Source organism: Scaptodrosophila lebanonensis, unplaced genomic scaffold (assembly GCF_003285725.1).
Source record: "Scaptodrosophila lebanonensis strain 11010-0011.00,11010-0021.00 unplaced genomic scaffold, SlebRS2 tig00000053-arrow-pilon, whole genome shotgun sequence".
NCBI classification, from domain to species: domain Eukaryota; kingdom Metazoa; phylum Arthropoda; class Insecta; order Diptera; family Drosophilidae; genus Scaptodrosophila; species Scaptodrosophila lebanonensis.
The window spans coordinates 2418621-2442305 of NW_022060548.1; the positions used below are offsets into that span (position 1 = coordinate 2418621).

At 35.6% G+C, this 23685-nt stretch overlaps 1 protein-coding gene and 1 non-coding gene across 5 annotated transcripts in view; both read right to left on the reverse strand.

Moving 5' to 3' along the window:
* The window catches only part of LOC115624368 (afadin), a 73252-nt gene that overhangs the window by 31886 nt on the left and 17681 nt on the right, over positions 1-23685 (reverse strand). For 3 of the 4 annotated variants that reach the window (XM_030519029.1, XM_030519030.1, XM_030519028.1), the window contains exons 2-6: positions 16033-16309; positions 15858-15966; positions 15596-15789; positions 15001-15537; positions 14230-14311 (exon numbers count right to left, since the gene is read on the reverse strand). In XM_030519029.1, the coding sequence (XP_030374889.1) occupies positions 14230-14311; positions 15001-15537; positions 15596-15789; positions 15858-15966; positions 16033-16137 (1027 nt within the window). In that variant the 5' untranslated portion in view covers positions 16138-16309. Of the gene's footprint in view, positions 1-7750; positions 7809-14229; positions 14312-15000; positions 15538-15595; positions 15790-15857; positions 15967-16032; positions 16310-23685 lie in introns of those variants that run through there. The other variant, XM_030519031.1, reaches the window with a different exon arrangement.
* Positions 3350-3472, reverse strand: LOC115624429. The gene has a single exon (XR_003995465.1). It is a non-coding gene; the product is annotated as a U4atac minor spliceosomal RNA (small nuclear RNA).

The window sequence follows — 23685 nt, forward strand, 5'->3', positions numbered from 1 at the left end:
TTGAACCTTTGTTTTTTTTTTAATTGTTTTCGTACACACTGATTAATGCTGGGATTTAATGGAAATATGAGATTCTCCTCTAAAAAAAAAAGGATTCTTGATAGGTAGATTGATTTGATACGGAAGAATATTAATAAGGAAGGAAACAGTATGTGTATGACCACAAGTCACATTTTTAGTAATTTTGAATATTTCCATTTTCTTTGAAGAAATAACTTTGTTTATGTTATCAGTAATTCATTTTATATTATAAATATATTTAGTTTAAAATTTATTTCTTGTTTTATGGCCAACATTTTTTAATACAATAATTTAATCAAATGAAAATATTTTGCATTTCTCTTTAGTACAATGTTTGAAAGAATTCAGAACATAAATATGAATTTATTTTCTTATTTCATTTTCAATAGCTTTGCTTTAGAAAATAACAATATTATGTTTTAAAAGTGCATGATGTACATTTTAAATCCAAAACTAATAGACAAAGCTTTTGCATTAGGTTTCCAAACAAAACACTCTGTCTGATAGTGTGGAGAACAAAAATGAAGATTGGATTTTGCGGTTTCTATTTTTTTTTTTTGCCGTTTTCTTTTCCCTCCACTTTTTGAGTTATGCATTTCGATTTGTAGTGTGTCACGTTCAGAGCGGAGAGACACACAGGACAAGTGTGGTGCCATTGTTGTGGCTGTTGTTTAGCTGTGGTACTTTTTTTGTATTGTTAATAACATACACAAAATTTATTGATTTTTGATGCTTGTGCTCTTGCCGCTGTTGTTTGTTTTTTGGCTTGGCTGGCTAATGCATACAGACGCACAAGCAGGACGAAAGGACAACATGACAGCCGGGTAAAACACACACATTCTCATTTGTAGATAACGACTTTCGAATTTTTACACTTGTACAAGAAAAATTTCATTTTTTATGACTTAATAAATTAATGGTGTGCGCACTCTCAGCAGAAATGGTAGCCTTCCTTGACTTCCTTGTCGACTGCTTGGTTGTGAACACACACACCATACACACACATACATAAAGTGAGACACACACATGAGCTTTATGTGTCCTGACAGCTATGAAAGCCAAAGCATGTGAAAATTTAATTTACGTGCAAAGGATGCAACCGAAAAAGGGAAGCCAAGAAGGGAGGAAGCCATAAATTGACGTGAAAAAACAAAATATATAATACAAATAGATGAAAAAAAAAACGAAATGGAATAAACGGCAATTGCAAAATTGAAATGAAAAATGTTTGGACACTTTTTCGGTAACCGCAAAATGCGACAAAGTTTCAAACGGCGCAATTACAACTTTGTTTTTTTACTTTTTTTCTTTATTTATTTAAATTAATTTGACCGCAAAACACAACTAACCGTAATGTTTGACACTAGCACTCACTGGCTGGCTCGCTCGCTAGCCACTTGTGTTTTGGCCGCTGTGACGTGACGTGCTGCCAGGACACGGCACGGCAAGGCACAGCACGGGCAACAACAATGCGTTGACACAGCGCAAGGATAACTGAGCGTATGAGCAATGCGGCCAAAGTAAAGGCGTCGTGGCTCGCATTCTGCTGCGTTGTATGACGGACTGAATGGGTGACTGAATGAATGAATGAAAAACCAACCAACACAGACTCACGCTCCCACACACACACACACACACACACACACACACACACACACACAGATACCAAAAAATATACAGCGTATAAAGCAAACAGAGTAAATTATGGTCTTTATATATACATATAGTATATGTGTATGGGTGCGAGTGTATAAAACAACATTTAGTTTACAATGTTTCCGCAGAGTGTGTGTTCGTGCCTTCATCACTGTATTAGTGAGTGCCTGTGTGTGTGTGTCAGTGTGCTAGTGTGTACAGAAGTGCGTTTGCGTTTTTCCCCTGCTACCGAGCTACCAAGTTTGCATGACATACACCGACCAACAGTGGTGCCTGTCAGTGAATGCGCTAGTGTGTGTGTCACACACATACACGCAGCAATAAAAATTCGAAAAAACGTGGTCATAACAGCTGATTGAATGCCCTAGGGCAAGGTTAGAGTGTAGCTGAAAGGGAGAGTCTTAAGCCAAGGAGAGAAAAGACCAGAAATGGTATTCCTTAACATTTAATTTAAAACTGCATAAACGAAATTAAAATGAAATTAATTTACTTTCAAAGTAACAGAAAATTTCCATATAACCGATTAAGTTTATAAGATTAACAAATATAAAATAGTTAGTTAGTTCCTCTGACATTAAAGAAAAACGCACCTGATTGACTTTTGCGAATTAGTTTTGAAATGGAAAATGAATTTTGGGATAATTCATATTTATGTTGAAACAAATAATATGATAAAAAAGTACAAATCCTTAAAAAAGTTTTTAGTTACTAGTTTTTTTTTCTATGTTTAATATAAGCACAAAACAGAATTAGTTTTTACACGATTTTGATATAACACGGTTTGAAAATTAAAAATTTCATTTATATTTTTTGTAGAGATAAGGAACCAATCACCTATTTTTGCATATGATCAATGTCTTTTTTTGCACGGTTGTTTCTGGAACCAATCCATATCTGTAAAAACAGAATTAGGCGTACATGTTTACAAATATATTTATACTTATTTTAAAAAACCGAAAACACCGTATTTGAATAACTTCCTATACCTTCCCGTATATTCTTCAGTATTCACATTGTCTTACATAAAATTGCAAGTGAACGTTATTCAATAACATAGTTTTCTGATAGCATAATCCCAGCAGTCGATTATATAATACATATGTATATACCATATAGCGGCATTGTTAGCTAATCGCACAGCATCCAAAACTTATCGGATAGTAAATATACCCAACAGCAGACACTCAAATAACAAAAAACGAACCCCCACCAGCCAGCTAGCGAGAAGAACCCCATGAAGACAATGGATATATATACAATAAGAATATGTATGCAGAAATGTGTGTGTTAGCTTCTGCGTGTGTGTGTGGGGGTGTTGTGTGCTCATAAAAGCATGAGCTACACTCAAGCTACTTTTCGGCTAACGAGCATCGCACAGTCAACGTCTTTATTGTTCACCAACTTGCACTTTTGCCTTTCGCTTTTGCGTTGTTTGCCTTCACTTCTTCGCTCAAATATTTGCTTGCACGCGCATTAAAAAGTCCACATTACTATAAAAAGGATGCCAACAGACACATATAGCCACTGAATGCTTAATGCCAACTACAAATGGCAAGGAAATACTCATGTATTTCCGTTTCCAGGAATCAAGCAGAGCCCATATCAGCAAACTTAATTAAATTTCTGTACTATAATGTATTTATAAGACGGCCCCCTATGAAGTAAGGGAGCCTTTTCCAAAAATTCCGAACACCGATGCAACATCAGTGAACGGGGGTTTTAAATCATTGGTGTCAGCAGCAATATCCTCACTATACGTTCATTGGACATTTCTGCTCCCCAAGACAAGGAAGGATGAGTGTTGGAATTTTATGGAAGCTCTATCAGCGCTTGCTCAAACCGATTGTGAATTATAAGCGCAAAGATGCGAAAAAATGCTGGTATGCAAAATTTGTTTCCTATGATCTTGTGGGTATAGTTTAAGTTTCCGGTTTTTTATTGCTCATAAGGGTGCGCTATTTTGATGCAAAAAATGTGCAAACTGCAACCCGTTTTCTGTGGGGTGAGAGATCGGGTTTGGGTGCTTCAGCAACCCAGCAACCCCTAAATATGATCATACATCACGTAGATCGCACACAAATTATAGTCATTTATAATTTGTATTTTAGCTAAACTTGTGCTATGTTTTAAAGTGATTGATGTAAATGACATTACTTTGAAGCTAATCTGTCTAGACTGGATAAGCACCTTAGAGCTGTAATATTATGTTAAAGTAAATACTTTATCACACACGCACAACAGCTTCTGCCCTATGGGTCTATCAAAATTAATAGCATAATTTCCGCACTGGCATCGTTTTCGGGCATTATAATCCGCTTCAACTCATAAACAAATAGCCAATTTCCTCGATGATGCCGAGCTGGACGACAACTAAACCTCCTCGGCTCACAGGACGACGCCAACAAATCAAAACAAGCCGTCAACTTAAAGCAAAAGGAAACATAAGCGATGTTTCATTTCAAGCGCATCGAAGACCTAATACACTTGAGTTCTATGATATAGTAGAGAGTAGATTTGATTTAAAATTCATTATTTCTTTACACATATTTATTTTAATTCCTTTTCAATGCAAGACAAGAAAATAATGACAATTTTACAATCCATTGTTAATAGTTTTTATCGAAATTGCAAAATTGTTATTTTCTAAGTTTGTATTGAATGTTATTGATATAGTCTTTTTGAAAACTCCTTAATAGTTATAGTGCATTTTTAAACTGATTTGTTCTCTTCTATATTTAATTTCTTTCTAACATTATATTTAAAATTTAAGAGTACTCGGTAAACAGATATTCTGAAATCTAAAATTGTTTCTATGACAGCTTCTCAAATTTGGTATGATTTCAGTTCGATATTTTGGTTTTGTAGTGAATATTTAAATACGACTATACATATAATAATATTAATTCTTTTTTATTTGGTTTTTGAAGGGGAGACAACAAGTCGGATTATAGTTTGTTATAGCTTGTTCATAAATATCTTAGCATTATTTTCCCAAAAAGTTTTCAAATTCAATTAAATCTCAGATATCCGTAAAAGAATTCAAGACTATCATTTGCAATGCAACTTAATAGACGTTCTTTATTCTCCCACACCAACATAGTATTTGTTTGCAACTAATAGTAGCACCCCTTTAGAATTTCATTCATAAATCTATAGATTTTAAGAGCTTGTCTCCTACTCTATATTGAATATCAATTGATTTAAATTGCAGACATGCATTACTTGTACAATCATCTCCCTTGGCCAGGGTATAGTATAAAAGTAAAAGAAAAATCACAAAACTAAATAATTCAATTTGGTGCCGAGTACGTCAAGAATATTTATCAAATTGTGCCAACAGTACTCGTAGAACGTGTTTCTGGTTGCTGGGCACATTGCCAAAGCCTCAGACAGCATTTGCATGCGAAGGCAACTTGAACACATCAATGAACGTGCATTTATGTGTATGGGTATGGGTATGGGTGTGTGAGTGTCATAAGTAATGTAAGAGCATGTCACATCTCCGACCACATTGCTTTGTTCTTGCCGCTCGGCTATGATGACAAATTGACATTGAAATTGAGTTTGATATCCTCTTAGTCGTCCTGTCTGTCTCTGCCATGGCACGCCGACAATTCTCTGTATGGACGTCTCTTTTGAGTGCCGAGTATCAGACAAAAAATAAAAATAAGTAAATAAATAAAAATTGAGAAGCAATTGATGCGTTTAAAATATTTTTTCTTTTGTTTCATTTGAGGGTAATACAAGTAGTACGTAGGGTCGTAAATTAAATAACAATTAAGCCTACACTCAGACAATACTAATCGGATAATAGCCCAGCTCTATCTGCTTACCAAATGACCCAGGTATAATGCATAACTAAATTTATCTATTATTAAAGAAGCCGCGTGGTCCGCTGACATTTGTATTTAGTGTTATATTTATTCCACTAATGTTCTGATGTTATCAGCGGGCGCAACAGCAATACAACGACAACAACAATGAAAAAAGAAATATACTAATATAATAAACCCTCCACTCAAATATTGACATTGAGTGCTTGGTGCTCGAGACGTAATAGAAAAAAGGTCATGCCTAATGAAGCTCAAAAGGCTTCGAAGCAAGCAACCAAACGTGGCTGCTCATAAATATTTTTTACTACACACCCAGCCCCAACGCCTTCCCCTCCCTCAATCTACATCTAGCTGTCACTTTGCCGGTCGCATAAACTTTACAAAATGCACGCGCATAATTTTGCCGCTGCTCCGACTGCTCCGGCTGCTACGCTCACTCGCTATATGTGCTCCTTCCCGGGGCGCCATGCCGGCTAAAAAGTGAAGCTCGAGCAGTGCACCAGCAGCCTCAGTAGCGTCGTTTATTTAAAGGCAGACGCCTGGACTCCCCCCCCCCCCCCCAGCGCGCTTGAAGGTCGTCTCAGTTGTCCCAGTTGTGCTTTTGTAGTACACTGACAACATTTTCTCGTTAAGCAGCTAAGAATTGAAAGTTATGGGCAGAAATGGCATTGAATTTTTAGAAAGCAATACCGAAGCAAATATTTTTTAAATGGTATAAACAGTTATTTATTTAAATTAATCTGTTTCTAATTATGTGATTTTTTTAGCTCGTTTTTTAATTTAATTAATTAATTTAATTTTAATTAAAACACCTGCAATGCACCTAAATATTTATAAAAGGTCTCTTATATAAAATATGTATTAATTTCTCGCGTTAACACCAAAGCTGCAAGTCGATTCGCAGCACAATACTTAATAATAAAAACATTTTTTAATATACTTTTAAATAATTTTGTATTAATGAATTAATCAATTAATTAAAATTTGTATTACTATTCCTATTTTGATTTAATATTTTTTTTATTAAATTATTATTGTTATATTATTTATTTATTTAAATCTGTTTCAAATGTTAAGGTACATTATTGACTAATTAAATGAAACTTCTCTGATTTATTTAGTTTTTTCGCAAAATTAGTTAAAATTGAATTATTTGTATTTACAGGAATTTTCACATATGTATATCAATTCAAATATTCTGTATTTACTTAATTTGTATTTCAGTGTAGTTGCCAAAGAGCCAAGCAAGTGAAATATGCTTATGCACCATGAATTTAAGTTGGCTTATATTGATTTCTTGATTGATTGATAGCAGGGGGAGTCATTTAAAAATTGCCAGGCGACATACAAGTCGAAAACTTCTAACACGGATGCTGGCTGGGCTAGCTTGTCTGTCACCTCACATTGTGGGGGAATTAGTTTACAATCGAAAAGTTTCAGAGCGTGAGAAACTAAGAGCAAGAAATTTAAGATGCCAGCTGGAAAGAAAGATGGTAAGTGGGTTGCGAAAAATGATGTGGGAAGGAAATAGCGACATAACATTTGATTGCCTTCTAATAGGATATTCAAAGACTGAAATTGCAAATATTTCGTAGAAATGCATATTGCAAAAAGGAAGGAAATTTGAATTTGAAGTCGCTTTTTATTAATTTGTTCGTTAAGAAACTTTCACATAACATTAACATTTAAAATAAATATGAAATGTCGCTTTACATTTAAGATTGACGTGAAGTCTGTTGGTAAATGTCGGGAAACTAGCTTTTAAAAACCTTATAGCCCAAGGGACAATAAATTGAAAAAACTTTCAGCCAACTTCCAAACATTGCCAATTTTCTTTCAAATTCCATTTCGCAATCCACAAACATTGACGAGTTAATAATGCAGAAAGGGCACGATGAGGAAAATAAAACTTTGGGCATAGATACGCCATGCTTCACGCTTCTTTGCTCTTCAACTCTCCAAGCCAGAAAAAACGTAGAAATAGATGAAAAAAGCAAAAACAAAAAATAACATGCTGCAAATGGCCAGCAAATTTCATAGCATACTTTTAAGCGCTCTGTATACAAGCAATTTAGCAATGAACGTTTCGTTCAGGGCTCATTAACGGCAGCAGCAACAGCAACAAAACACAAAAGTGGAGCAAAAAATTAACAATAAACTGACAGCTTAGCAAATAGCACGGTAAAAGTGAGGGAAAGGGAAAGTGTTGGTCGGTTAAATGGTTAAATGGCAGCACTTACGTCTTATGCCCCAATCCATCATTTTGCAGCAGTTGCCTTTGCCTGCGTAGAAGTTGTTGACGTTGTGGCGCGTGGACGTGGCAATAGAAAAGCCGCCAAGTGGCCAACATTAATGACAAAGTGACGAGAATTACGATGAGCGGCACAAACACAAAACGAAGGAAATGACAAAACGCTGGCCAAAATGCTAATGAGCCGCAATCACAATAAGAAAGGAGAGCTTAACACTTTGATTTAATTTCATTTACTTATTTATCTAATGCGTTTACTTCTTTCTACTTCGTTCCTTCTTTGATTTTTCTATCGTTATGGCACACGACGAATTGATTTCAATTAAATTGAATTCTTTGGCTTCTAATTTTGATATTTTTGTGTATGCATCGACATCGACAACTGGCAACAGAAGCGGGAAAAGGAGCTGAAGGAGCTGCAGCCGTCAAGTCAGTAACCGATTTCGTTTAACCAAAAAAGTAAAGTAAAACTGTTGGCGCCGCAACCGCCACCGCCGACGAGAACGAAGTCAACGATGTCGTCGCAACGCTGGCTCCCAACGCCAAAAAGTTCGGACGCGATGCGCGCTCTGTACGTTGCTATCCCGAGCAACATTACTTCATGACTAAAATTGTAACAGCAACTGAATTGCCGTCGCACCACAGACTGAGTTCACGGAATTTTGTGTGTGTAGCTGCCGACGACGTCCACGGCGAAGTGTGACTGTGACCGCGCCATCGACGACGAAGTATACTTGTGTAGTGTAGATAACAGAGCTATGAGCTATAAGCTATGTCGATGCCGATGCTATCCCGCCACTGTTCGCTATACTGTTCGGCACTTGAGTCGTGCCGCCGACATTGCTGAGGACGTTGACAACGTGCCCCAACAAAAACATACAAGTAGAACATCCTTAAAACGAAATTAAATATTAAATATAGAGAGAACATCTACACGCCCCGAAATGAAAATAATTGCATGGTATGAATAATTTACTTCCGGCAAATATATTCAACCTGGATTCTGAACACTGTTTCGATATCAGTTTTAGAATGATTTCAAATTCAATTCAGCTCATAGCTAATTTAATTGTCACATATTCCATAAAATAGGCATAGTCTAAAGTAATACATAGACGTAAGTGCCAACAATTGCTAAGTTGTGCAGAAATAAATCGTTGATAAAAGTCGATGATAACTTTTGTAAAAATATTGCGGAAAATGTATCCTGGAATTTAAAACCTATTTTCAGCCAATAGGCTATAAAAAAGATTCTCAAATACATAATTAAGTTTTCTCTAATACTAATACTACTAATAAGTAAATGAAACATTATGTTAGTTACCAAAAAATCTCTTGTATCGAGGTTGTGCTGTAAAACAAGAAGAGCGATTACAGCAACGCACAATTTTCATATTGAGGCTAACGTTTATGTGACCAATGCATTGTTGTTGTTTTTGTTGTTGCTGTTATTGTTGGCGGTCTATGCAGGTGGCGTCGCTGGTCTAGTGTTTCGCATTTGAAAATGTAGCCATAAAAAATGTCATTATCCTTCACAAGACACGCACAAACAAAGCGATGAGAGAGCAAGCGTGCAAATGAAAGGTACAAGTGTATGACCGGCACTTCTGACTAACTACAATCGGCCAGATGGTGAACTAATGACGCTACAAATTTGATGGAGTGAGACATTGGGACCATGTTGTGGGAATAGAGAATACGAACTAATAGAAAACGTTAACTATCCTTCGTTTTAAGAGTGGGCACTCACCACTAAGCATAAAAGTAGACTACAGTTTCAGGTAAATATAAATTCAAATTAGATGATGACTCCATATTGGGTCGACATAGGTAAAAGCATACAAACGAAAAGGCATGTCTAAAATAAAATGTTTAAGCCTGTTTTTTTATCAACTGTTTTTTCTAAAGGATCTTTTATTTATAAGTTGCTTGCTTCAATTGAAAAAACTTGCAATGGATATATTTGCATTGAATGAACATTTTAGTTCAATGATATAAAAGTTTGATAATAAATAAATATAAAGCATTGTTCAATTCAAATTGCGCTACTTAATGTAATATACAGTTTGTGCTTTTGAAATAATATTTGCAAAGACTTCACATAAATGATTAAATTAAGACGCCAGCAATCCCAACATAGAAGTGGACTTAAAAGCTCAAGTATTTATACTTTCATCATACTTTTTTTACTCTTCAAGTAAAGTATAATACAAATTTCAGTTTAGCTCTTTTTGTCTTCTCCAAAAGCCTTGTGCACCCTACACAAACAATTTGCCACATCACCTATGGGACGAACATACTTTGAACCCTAATCCAAGAGTCTGAGAAACGCCACTGTTCACAAAAGACAACAATAACAGACACTGACAAAGCAGCACACGAAGCGAAAACCCAAAATACATACGTCCATAGCCCGAAGAGTCCGCAACGAAAGAGAGAGAGAGAGAGATTGAGTAAGAGAGTATTCTAATACCTACAGCTCTCTTGCGGCTATAAATATTGAAAGTACATTAAGAGCAGCCTTAATGGCTAAGAGCGCAACAGTAGGGCCGATAGTAACAGCAACAAAAACAACGAACAGGCGATTGTGGGTTGGTACATCAAAATGCTGTTAAAAATACAACGCACACACACAAACGCATCCGTGCATGCGAGCCAACTTTTATAACTTTTATTTCCTTTGGTATGCAGACAGACGAATTGGCAGACATACTATAAGAGTGGAAGGTGAGGATTGCGGGTTGAAGGCCTCCCGCAATATAAGTGTAGTAAACTGGAATTCATTTGGTCGAGTCAAGTGTGTATATGTGTGTGTGTATATGTATCCGTGTTCATGAGAATTTGTATGTTGTTATTTCTGTAATCAGACGCAGGTGTTGTCGTCGTAGCGCGTAAGTATGCCAAGCGTTCATTTATCAGACGAAGCGGCGAGCAGATAAGTGAATATGTACCAACTGATAGCGGGCTTCAATTTACAGTCAAACCTCGCTCTAAAGATTCAAAAGTGTGTTAACTTAAATTGTCAAGAGATGTTCAGTTCAAAAAGAGTAAGGACTGAATGGTTGACGTTACGGAAAAAAACATTGCGATGAAGATTCCACAACTGCGGATGAATTTATAGAATTTTTATATGTGTAGACAACATATAAGGGCTATTTAAGTAAACAATTCAAATCTGGGTAATCAATAATATACTCTTAAGCAGCTGGAGAATATACATACTCGTATATCCACATTATTTCAATATATGAATTAAGTTGAATAAGATTATATGAAAAAAACTTATTTGAAAAGGACTGTAGCCTTACTTTAAATATTTATTGAAAGTACAGTTTGCAAATATATACTTGATTTTATATTTTTTTATAATTTAATGAATATTAATTGAAGTCTGGGACGGAATTACACGCCGTTTTTCCAGCTTTCCAACTATATTTTCCAATTATTTCCTATCAAAATGTGAACGAAAAAAATTCAATTTAAAGCATTTCACCTGTACTTTGGCACGTATATGTATGAATGTATGTATAACGTAATTTTGTTTACGTGCGAGTATGTACAAGACATTCTGGAGTAGTGTAGTTTAAAAAAGTTATGTTAAGCTTTCACGCGAGACAATTGCATTGGAATGTTGTCATCCACAAATACAAATATAACTGAATAAATGTTGTGCAAGCAACAACATGAAAATCAACAATAACAACAACAACAACCGTAAAGTGTTGACCCAAATTGAAGATAAGGTGAGAACACAAGCTCAAAATTAAATGAAAACAGCATAAGCCAAAAGCCAAGTGTTACATACAGTTAATATTAGTATTAGTTAATAAAACATGAAGAACCAAATATGTATGTATATGAGATTAACTGTTGCCATTCCATTGCGTGCCAAACAGACACTTACACACACATACACACAAGTACGCACACATCAAAGCACGCGCAAATTGTGAGTTATTACCGTGCGCTCAAAAGTAGGCAACACTAAAAGCGAACAAATAGACTGGCGGCGCCAAAAGATGTTTAAGAAAATTGCGTACCTGCATTAGCATAAATAATAAATTGAAGTGCGGCCGCATTTACTTTACACCTTTTAAATTACAAATTCGCACAGAAGGCAAGCACGCACACAAAGCCAAACAGTCAACATGTGGCTGCTAAAGAAGCAGACCGCCTCTGTCAGCAATGGCATTATTATGGGGAAGTAACCACGGTGTAGGCGGCTTCCTCACACACACACACAACAAGAACACGACAGAGCCGACAGGAGACCACCAATGGCAACGCCAACAGCTTTCAAAATTCTTTGTTAGGCTTCCTGCCGTTTTTTCTTTCTTCCTTTTTCGTTGCTACTCTTGTTGATTGCTACAACATTTCCGGCAAAAGTTTTGTATATATCTGAATATATACTTATACCTATGTATACTCATACATATACGCTTATATGTGTGGGTGCGTGCCTTATTTAAATGTCATTCATGCCTGTCGTTTTACTTTATTGTTGTTAAATGCTACCCGCCTGCCTGACTGTGTGCTAGTCAGCCAGCTTGGCTAACATTTTTGGGCCAAGTTCCTTTTTTCGGTCTGATTGTTGCGCCATTTGTCGTCATCGTCGTCCTCATCATCATGATCATCATCGTCTTTGGCGTCGTAAAATTCCCAGCGGCCTTTTTGTTAACAAATTCATTTGCATGTGTCATTGCGCTGTGTGTGAGTGTGTGTGTGCCTGGAAGGCCACAAGCCTTTTGTCTGTTATTTGCTTTGTGCTGCCCCTTTTAGCTTTTTAATAAATTTTGTATTTTTGTTGCGCCTGCGCTCTTATGTATGTACATACTATGTGCTAATATTAAGTAATATTTGAAAACCTTTACAAAAAAATTGAAGCTAAGCTTATAGAAATAATTCGCAATTAACAGTAAGATTTAACATTTTTATGTATTTATATGAGAAATAGATTTACATTAAATTTGTTAAATTGCTTTCCAATACAAATAGGTCAATTAATTTAATTTCGTGACTGTTTTCTTAGTATTTGAACGTTGAATGTTTCATATTTCAAATTCAACCACCAGAAAAGCTTCTCACATTGAGCTTTTTTCACCACTATACTTGTAGGTCGTTATCCTTGCTACAAAAAAATGGTTTGAGTTCCCACTAAAGCGTTTCCTTTGAGGGATGTTTTCAAATTTAGAAGCTATTAAGAGAATTGGTTGAAAAACAAAGCAAAGGAGTTGTTTAGTCTACAATATTATATATTTTAAAACATCCGCAAGAGACATATAAAGTTATCTTTAGATACACGATGCTTAAAACCACACATAAACTGCTTATTAAACGGGCAAAGTCTCCAACAATGTGTGGATGACTGCTTAGAACAGTTCCTGATAAACGACTCATATCTGTTGCAAAGTTGTGTTTCGAGAAATTTCAGTAATTTCCTTCAAACCTACGGAAAGGTACCTTTTCTCTGATGACCACAGATTCACCGCGAACGTTAACTCACGTCGAAGTATTATGATACAATAATCGGTAATATCCTTAAGTTTTCAAAATAATCTTAGTTTAATTAAAAGCAAAAACAATTCAATACTTAAATGTATTTTTTTTTTTGTTCATTAGCAAACATTTTTATGAATTAGTTTTCAAGGATTACTGGCAAAATAAAGTAAATTTGTATGCAGTTCATTTGTGTGTCTGACCATGACATATCCATAACTAGTTCAGTTTTGCCAATTGCATGCTTCAAGGATAGTTTTTTTAAGGTGTTACTTAGAAAAACATTAGCATTCTAAAAGAGTTATATCTCATTTTTGTCTTAATTTAACATCAACTTACGCAGTCTCTTGCATAAATCCTTGCGTATTTTATAAGGCATGACTGATCGCAGATATTATGTTATAGTTTTAACATATATTTGTAATAATTATATTAATACGAAGCCAGGTAATCAGAACCAAACACTTAACCGCACAGAAAAAATGCCAACAAACAACTGAAAGCCAGCAACGCAATGCTCAAGAATTTTGGGTAAAATCGTAGAAAAAGAAAAGGGAAAGAAATCGAGTCAAATATGAAATATGAGAGCTTGTAAAAGCAAATAGCAACACTACAGCAATAACTTGTTATTGTTGATATGTATTGTTGTTATTTATTGTTGTTGTAGTTGCTACTAGTGGCCGTGTCATGGCGCAGACAACGAGCATAATTATTGATAAAACAAAGTTAATTGCATGTAAATGAAATGCCGGCATTTTCCACATACAAGTATATTGTTAGTTCGGCCGAAATGCCGGTCGACTAATATTGTTAGAAAGTATTTATGAATGGCTCAAGGCACTCGCAAACTACCTGTCTGCCTACCTGTCTGTCTACCTGGCTGTCTGTTCTTCACTTGCTGCTAAATTGATTTTAAATTGCACGCAAACAGGCAATGCACTAAAACGAAGGCAGAGATATGGAAAAACTTACCGCGCGACGTGGGATGATTCATGAGTATCGATAGCGGGCACTCGTCATCGTCGAGTATATATTCCGTGCCATCGCTGTTAACCTGCAAATTGATATTCATTAAGCAATTAGGGATGAAATCATTCAATAAAAATCAGAATGGGATATCGCTATGAGAAAAAGTAGGACCATGTTTTTGGAAAGCATTCAATTCAGGAACTAAACGTTGCATTTCGCAAATATCTTCAATACACAAACATTATTATCAGGTCCCTAAGACGATTTAAGCTTTTGTAAGTCCTGCATTGTGGCAAAATTATAGTTTAATGCCAAATTTTATGGCTATAAAAGAAGATTCCTAAAAGTGTAGCTCAAACATCTTATCAAAAGTAATTTGGCCAATTTATGGCATTATTGTTCATAGATTTAATGGATAATACTAATTAGACCAATACGCGTTTCTGAATTCATTATTATTTGATTATTTTGTATGTAAATTGAAAGCTGTTTTCAGCTTCAAAGATATACTTCATATAGATATTTAACTTTAAAATTCTAAATTCTTTCAATCTGCTTCCAAAAAAGCCTGAATTTTTCACATTTTGCATTTTAAGAATATTTAAAATGGAATATATGTCTGATGAGTCAAAATATGCAAATAATTCATGGCTTCTAGTTTTCAATTATAAACATTCTATCAATTTAAAAAATTATTTGCACACTGTTTCTCTTTAGCGATTTCTTCATACAATACATATAAGTATAAATTAAATTCTCGGTTTATCTGCCCACCTGCACTAAGCAATAATGCAAGGGATCCGCCTTCTCCAATCCATATTTGGTCAACATCTCACGTACAACTGCCTGTGCACAGTCACGTATGGAGAGCAATAGCGTCTTGTAAGGCACATCTTGGCACAAGCTCTCGCCATATATTTTCAGCGTACCACCCGTATCTGGTCCACCATCTCGCGAACGAAACTGTTGCAGTTTCTTCTCCAGTTTCTGTACCCGACGCCTTCGCATTACCGCCTCCGGATTTGAGATCGAGCGTGTGAATGATGTTTCGGGCAATTCTGTATATAGTTTTCCAGCGACAGCGTCGCCAGCATCGCCACCACCAGCGGTACCGTTCATATGTGTGGCACCACTGGAGCTGAGGCCATTGGCTCCCAGACCCAAATTGCTGCCACTGCCAGCACCAGCAGCGCCATGCATTGTTAAATTGGGATCTGAAGTAAGTTTGGCGAGCTTTTCCTTTTTCTTCTGCTCCTTCTTTTCGCGCTTGGAGAGCTTGCGCTTAAAGTTCAAGTCTGATTGCTCAATGGGCTGTAAATATTAGGAAATTAATATCAATTGAAAAGTTTTTTTTTTAAAAAGTGCTTACCGTTGTCTTCTGATCGATATTTTTGAGCAGAAAGCGACCCTCGCGATCATCAATGTGCCAATTAAGTTGCACCAGCAAGGGTTTCTCATCGGCATTCAAACGACGCTCCTCGCCATTCGCATGCACCTCATAGAGCGCATAATTTGGGACCGAAAGCATGCGCATATCGGGCCGAAACTTTTCAATAAGCGTGTCTACAGGAGAATAGAGTTGAGAGTTAAAATTTAATACAACACTTCTTGTCATATTTCTTGCAACTTACCTATGACATCTGTAACTGTGGCATCGGAGGCGACGCGTATGCATTTAGTGGCTACCTTTTGGCCTGCATCTTGAAAATAAAAGCGCATAACGCCATGGAAGAGCAGGTTCTGCAAAAATATTGAAATAAATTAGCAAATTCGATAGATATATTCAATATAATAGAACACACTTACCTCATCTGGTTCGGAGAGCGCAAATAGATCCAAACGATTGGCGTTCCATTGTTGTATCACTGAACGTACCGCTTCGCGATCCAACATTTTTCTATCATGTGACATACTGTACAGAGGGGGAAAGCAGGGAGTTATTGGGGCTCCTTTCGTTTGTTGGAATGTTTATGGTACAATTTGTGACTCCAGTGTGACGTCGTTTATGTTGCGTATGTGTGTGTAATATATATGTGTGTATATATCTAGGTATATGGGCTTTACGTATGATGTACGTGCGATTCTGTAAACAATAAAGCATAAATGTTGTAAAATTAGAATTGGGTTTACAGCTTCCCTGTAGAGGAGGGCATCGTAAAAGCAGTGCATGCAGCTGTGCAACGAGACGCGTTTCCGTTGGAAACTATAAACAAATATGTTCAGTTTTGGGCGCAAATTTCAGGCTAATTTTGGTTTAACATTTTATGCGCACTTTTTATACCCTGTACCCAAAAGGGTACAAGGGTATATTAGTTTTGTGCGAGTGCACATGGAACACACAGAAGGAGGCTTGGTAGACCCCACAAAGTATATATATTCTTGATCAGCATGACAAGCCGAGTCGATATAGCCATGTCCGTCTGTCCGTCTGTCCGTCTGTCCGTCTGTCCGTCTGTCTGTCCGTCTGTCTGTCCGTCTGTCTGTCTGTATGAACGCAAGGATCTCCGAAAGTATAAGAGCTAGAATAACCAAACTTGGTATACAGATTCTCCTGAGACCGAGAAAGGACGAGTTTGTTCATTTTTTCTGATCCACCCCCCCACTCCCCCCCTATTAACGATTTTCTATAACTTCCGTAATTCTTGGAATTTTGAACTAACTATTTGGTAGTCACATTAGGTTAGTTATTATATAACCGTATACCAAGTCTCATTATGATAGAATGATCGGAATGAAAGTTATAGCCATATAACCAGGCCCAATGCACACATACATACATATGTACAAGTACACAAACACGCATAAGGCACGATTCTGATGTAAATGTAAATGTATGTATGCATGCATGGAATATTTTATATTTAATTTAGTTAATTAATTAAATTAATTTAGTTAATTAATTAAATTTAATTAATTAATTAATTTAATTACTTTTTTGTGGGGTGGTACAGGGTATTTAAGAGTTGAGCCTGCTCGACTTTAGCATTCCTTTCTTGTTTGTTATGATTTATGACTGGGGCAAGATTTATGAAGCATTTGCTATTTACGAACACATGATGGAAGAAATGGTAAGCAAGAAAATTTGAGCGATATGGCTATACAAACGAGTATATGGTCATTAATTATGATGCATAACCATGTTCTATACAAAAACTGAATAAAAGTTGTTCCAATTAATGAAGTATTCAATCCATTTAAGTTTATCTAAATACTAACACGTTAGCCACTTAACTGATTAGGCATTCTACACACCGCATTCCAATGCTGCAACCTAAGTAGACATATTTTTATCACTATCTACTTATAATGGAATGTGCATATTCTTTATCGCACATTATATTATGTTTAACTATTTTGGCGCAAACATATTTAATTTCCTGCACCCAATATATACACCATAGATCGGATCGAACCGTATCGCATTGCAACACATGACACAAGCAATTAGAGGTTCCATTACAAAATGTGTGATGATCTCCCTTCCCTTCGCAATTTGAATTCAACGACCCTAAATACTATGTCTTCATCAGGGCAGAAAATTTCAAGCTAAGTATTTTACAAATAAGCACAACATAAACAAAGAATAGGCCAACCTTATGGCTAATGTATATACTTTTGAAGGTGTGTGTGTATGTCGGTATGTAAAGTTGTGTTCGATGTCAAAAGCGGAACTATGCCTGAAACAATTTCACCGTCTGTTCAGTTTGAAGTTTAGTTCAGGGGTTTGTCTTGCCAACGTCGCGACGCAATGGTTCTGATCACAGTTGTATAACCTTTTTAGATGAGTATAATACTACCATACTACTTATTTGCGTCTTGTGCTTTGTATTTTGTTTTCTTACACAGTTTAATAACCGTCAGCGGTTACGCTTGGCAGAACACGTCGTCGACTTTGAGGCACGAAGCTGCCACCAATTTCGATAGCTAGACATGAAATGCCTGAAAGGGTTGGGTAGAGGAGTGGAGGGTGCGAGTGCTTTAGTCAATGGCAAAACTATTTGTACAGTTGGTCAAAATTGAGGGCGTTTGTTGGCAATTCAAATCGCATACACAATTTTGTTGGCAACCAGTCAACAACTTAGTGGGTTATGTTTTTTAAAACCATTTCAAAGCCTAAGTAAAGGATTTTTAGCGTCTGTTGGCATTTTGTTTATTTGGGTTTTAATGTATTTTAATGGCATTGACTATAACAATTTTATCGGTTGTTAGGCATATTAAGGGTTTTTTTCTATTTATGGCAAGTGAAATTTAAAAGAAAATTGGGCTTTGGGGAAAGAAGAAGAAAATTACATTAAAGGGCACATTTGGCAAATAAAACTATTATGAATTTTTGCAATTCATACTCAATACTCAACTAGTGTTTTAAAGCAGAAACCCCGATCTTTTGAGTTATGAAAGAAATGTACACAAGCCCAATATTATATGCAAATGAGTGCTAAATATGTTAATTAGCTTTGAATAAACTTGAAAAAAGAATTCCACATAAATATTTATTGGGAATTTTACGTTGATTGGGAGGCTAGTTCTAATAATAGCAAAAATGCTGTTTAATTTTAAAGCAAATGTTTTTAACAGTTTTATTTGTTACTAAGATATAAGCTTCATTTTTTAATTCTTCAAATTTGTGCACGCTTAGACCACAAATACAGTACAGTAACTATTCATATTTTCTTTAGTAGTTCTGTAAGATTTTGTAGGAAAATTGGTTTCAATGTGTTAGCAGGCGCCTAATAATAATTATTCTCACATTTTCTAACAAAAACATTGTTTACGAAATTGTCAAAAGAAGTGGTCAACAAAATTATCTTCAAGGTTAAATCTGTACATTATGTTGAAGCCCTGATGTGGGGGCTCAAACACCCACATATTTGAGGTCTTCTCTCACTGTGGACCCTCATCATCATTAGCTTAAAAAGTCCCAAACAAAAATGTGACAAATTGTGGAAAATTGTACAAAACACAAGCTTTGTCTATAGAGCCCCTACTACAAGCGGTTCACCATGCGGAAGAAACACAACACTTTAAATGGCACCCTGCAATGTACATACATACAGGAATATGTATGAAAGGTTTATATACACGTATATATGTGTGTGTGTGACAACTGACTAAAAGCACCCACAGCAGCTAAGAGCAGGCTTTCCAGCAATTATTTCACCATTTTTACAATATTATTAAAAAGACATAAAAGTGACATTTACACTGCAGCGCAAGTCAACAAAGTGCGGGCGTGAGGGTTGATGTTCATGCCGCTGCTTCAGTTGTTGTTGTTGTCATTGTCTTTGTCTTCTTCCTCTTCTCCCCATTTTAACTCGACGCAAGCTTAAAAGATCGTGCAGATAACAACAAATCAAGGCGGAAAACCGCAAAAGCCAACAAAAACAAGAAAAATACAGCGCTTAAAGAAAAATGTCGCTTGGTAGTAAACAAATACCGTAAAGTTGGGAGAAGATAGCGGAAAAGAGAGAGAGAGAGGTAGAGAGGAAAGCAAGACAATGCGAAAGTTGAATGTACCGTCAAATGTGTTTAATGGGACGCGCCCAAAAAGACGTTTAATTAGCTGCCAAGCTGCTGGCACTTGACCAACTAGGTCTTGGACATGTAAAAATGTTTGTGCTGGCCTATGCAGAAATGCAATAAATAATTGTTTATCTTATGTAGTTTGTTTTTTTTTCGCTATTTCTTAAATTTTTCTTTTACTTTTTCACAACGCAGCTGCAGCGACAAGTGGCAGGCAGTCGTGGTTGGTTTGTTGGCTGGTTGTTGGGTTGGTTCTTGTCTGTCTTTGTTGTCTGTTTGGCACCTGCAGCGCGACAAACCAAATGGCAGACATAGGTAGGCCGTATTAGAGATGGGCGCGTGACTGAATTGTGCTAACAAAACAAACTTATTAATCAGATTTGTGTTCGTTCCAAAATATAAGTTCAATAAGGCTTCATTTTTTCATTAACCTAACTATATGTTTGTATATAAGTAATGTTTATCTAATCGTAGTCATTTATAAACCAAATTCGTTTTCTCTAAGGATTTCGTTGCTGGCATAAAGTAATAAGTTGTATAGAAGAAATGATATTCATCTTGGTAATAGTGTAAATATCATATATGTACAAGTATATATGTACTATGAATAATTTTAAGTGAACAAATTATTATAATTTTAGTAATTCTTTATATCGAATACAAGCTTTAATAGTGTACTATTAATGTTCGAATAATGCTTCATTTAGAGTGACATATAGTATTATAAGACAAGTAGTTTTTGAAAATGGTTACATTAAATAAAAGAAAAATTATTATTTTTAAGTTTCTTGATGTCTGTAAATCAGTTTCTTATTCTTCTACTACTTTTTCTTCCATTTTTACGATCTAATCAGAGCTAAGCAAATATTAGAGAAAGTCTGATTCACACAGCGTTTTCTTCACATAATTGGTATTCATACTTTGTATTTTAATTTATATTTATTTAAATATATTTTTTATTTTAAATTTTGTATACAAACAACTGGGGTGTGTAAGTAAACATGAAGACTTTCACTCTTTTCGTACGCATATTGCTCATAATTATAGTAAAGAATATTAAGATTTAAAATTTCACATCGTTAGTCAATCTTCACGATGTTAACACTCACGATCGGCTTCAGGGCCATCTGTGGTGCCACACCACACATCATGAGACGCGAAGCTGACAGTCTGACACATTGGCCGGGCCTCTTTGTGTGTCTTAAATGTATTTGTTGGTTTTTTTTCTGTTACAAACTTGTTGCCGGCTGCACTTGCAATTTTTTACTATGCCTCAGTTTTTTTATTTACAGCAGCAATTTTTTGTAACGCTTCGTTTCGGGGTCAGTGGGTTTCGCAGATAAAAAACAAACGGAAATTTCACACACACGCACACAGACACACTAAAAATTGTTGGCATGCTGAGCATGCTAATGTGCAGTTCCTTTGCTTTGAAATTTGTCGGTTTTTGCAAATAGGAAACAGCACAGTGCCAATCAAAACTCATTTAGAGAGCTGCACAATTAAGCTGTAGATGGGGCCCACAAATGGAAAAACCGCATCTATATACATGGGGCGCTTAATTGAAAGCCAATAAACAATGACAGTAAGTCAAGTACAATACAAGACCACAACAGCAAAAACCACCATTACAACAATTGCAGCTGTAATAATGAGCCATGAGCGTAAATTATACAATTCGGACAATTTTCAGCCATGACACGAACCTTTTTTTTTTGTGGAATCAGTGAGTAGAAGACGACCTCAAGTTTCTTTTTAAATACAACAATTGAATACTCTACAAAGTGAGCAAAAGCAATTGATATATATAAATATATATATATATATATATAGGTATATAAACGGGCATAAGGCGTATTAAGATCTCTGGTCTTTACACAAAGGTAGCGGAAATATAGTTTACAGAAAACGCTCAAAGAATAGCTTGCCTGGCTAAAAACAGCTAGAAACCTATTAACTGTGGGTTCTTGATTTCCGTTAGGATTCCTTATGATATTCATATGAGTTTCTTATAAAAATAAAACCTTGAATCATTCCTGTCTAACCGTTCGTTTCTGTAAAAGCTGGGATCTCAGTTTTAAAGACTTAATTTCAAGATCACATGAAAACTATGTAAATGAGATCGGGATAAAACGCAGCACAGTATTTGAACCAAAATGGTGGGCAATATCTTATAACTTTAAACCTTTACTAAAAAAGGGATTACAATAGAAATTACATATTTAGCAAATTTGAAAGAATTCGTTTCCTCCACCATTTCTTATTCTAGCAGAGTCGAAGCAGCTCCAGATCTTTATTCCATTAGCTACAAATTATTCTGAGTTCACTTTATTATAATTAGGAATTCTATTCTTTCATTTTCGAACCAAAGTTTCAATCAAAATGTTGACAAGAGTATATAATCTTCAGCGTTATTTCTAGCTATTCTTGTTTATTATCGTCGTATTGTTGCTCCGCTTTGGTCTGTTTGATGTGCCTTTCTTTGGCTTCCTATCATCACGGTGGCTACTTTGTGTGGCCAAATGAGGGTTCAGAGCGTTTAAGCCGCTGTGACACTTTGGTAGTCAGCAGAAATGCCAGCAAAATGAAAGAGAAGAGAAAATCAAATACGTTTCTTCTCCATAATCCAATTTTACAAACGTCGGATGGTGTCTATTGTAATACTTGAGTACTTATTTCTGAGTAGTGTATTTCTTCCTTCCCTTTTTTTAATGAAAAGTACTTTGATTTTTTATGTTTGTCATAACTGTGCATTTTGCGCTTTTGTTATGTGATAAATCAAAACATTTTTCTTGCCTTCTTGTGTGAAGAAAACGCAAAACCGCAAAGCGGCGTCTAAGAAATACCAAAGTGGTTGTTGACTCTTTTTTTCTTTTTTGTATGTTTAACACAGTTTTTGCTTTTCTTCTTATTTATTGTATCTTTTTTTTTAATTTTGCGAGCTTGTTAGTCGTGAACTGAAGTTGAGTGTCAGACAATGAGCAAAAGAGACAGAGAGAGGCCAATAGCCGGCTAAAAACAAACTATATGAGTCAAGTTTGAGTTGTAACTGTTTGGTTATTGTTGTTGTTATTGTTGCTGTTGTTTCGCATGCTTAATTGGATGTGGAATCGGGTTGGACAGAGAGCGAGCAGCGCACACGATTTTTAATGAGCCCCGTCTTTTTGAATATAACTTTGTAATTGTAGCGGCTGCCGGCTTTATTACGGTCAAAATGACTGGAAGTAATGAGTCAGCGTAGACATAATAGTTACTCCATGAATGGTATGAATATGTAGAACAGAAAGAGTGTAGACTTGACAGAAACTCAGTAGCAAAAAATATTTACATATATTATTTGAAATACATACATACATATATTTGAAAAGGCCAGTGTTGTGGCAATGCGGATTCGACATTAATTAGACTTCAAAGTATGTTAGAGAACTTACATATATGCAATACTCTTATGTATAGAAATGAAGAACTGTCTTCACTGAAAAGTGTCGGGCACCGATAATATGTCGAGATATCTATATTATACATCTGTCGTACAAGCCACAACATATATCAACAATTTCTGTTTCAAAAACTTATTTATTTCTGTAGATATCGGAATATTTGACCCATAAGTGGGAAAAACGAAGATACAAATTCATATGCTTGTAAAATAAAGACCTATTGATCCAAATTAGTCCTTAGTATTGTCTGCGATACATTTTAAAATTAACCAAAATGTTAACATTGGTTTATAATATTAAACATTTTTGAGTAATTTAAACGCTATTGAAAATTCTGTTTGTTAAATATTTTAAACTAAATTTGTATTCATTTGGACAACAAATAAATATCATTGAAGTTTGTTAAATACACACATGACCTTTGTTATAATTTTAATAAATTGATTAAAAGAAAGTCATCGCTTATAAGCAAAATATTTTTGTTTACAGTAAGTGCTTA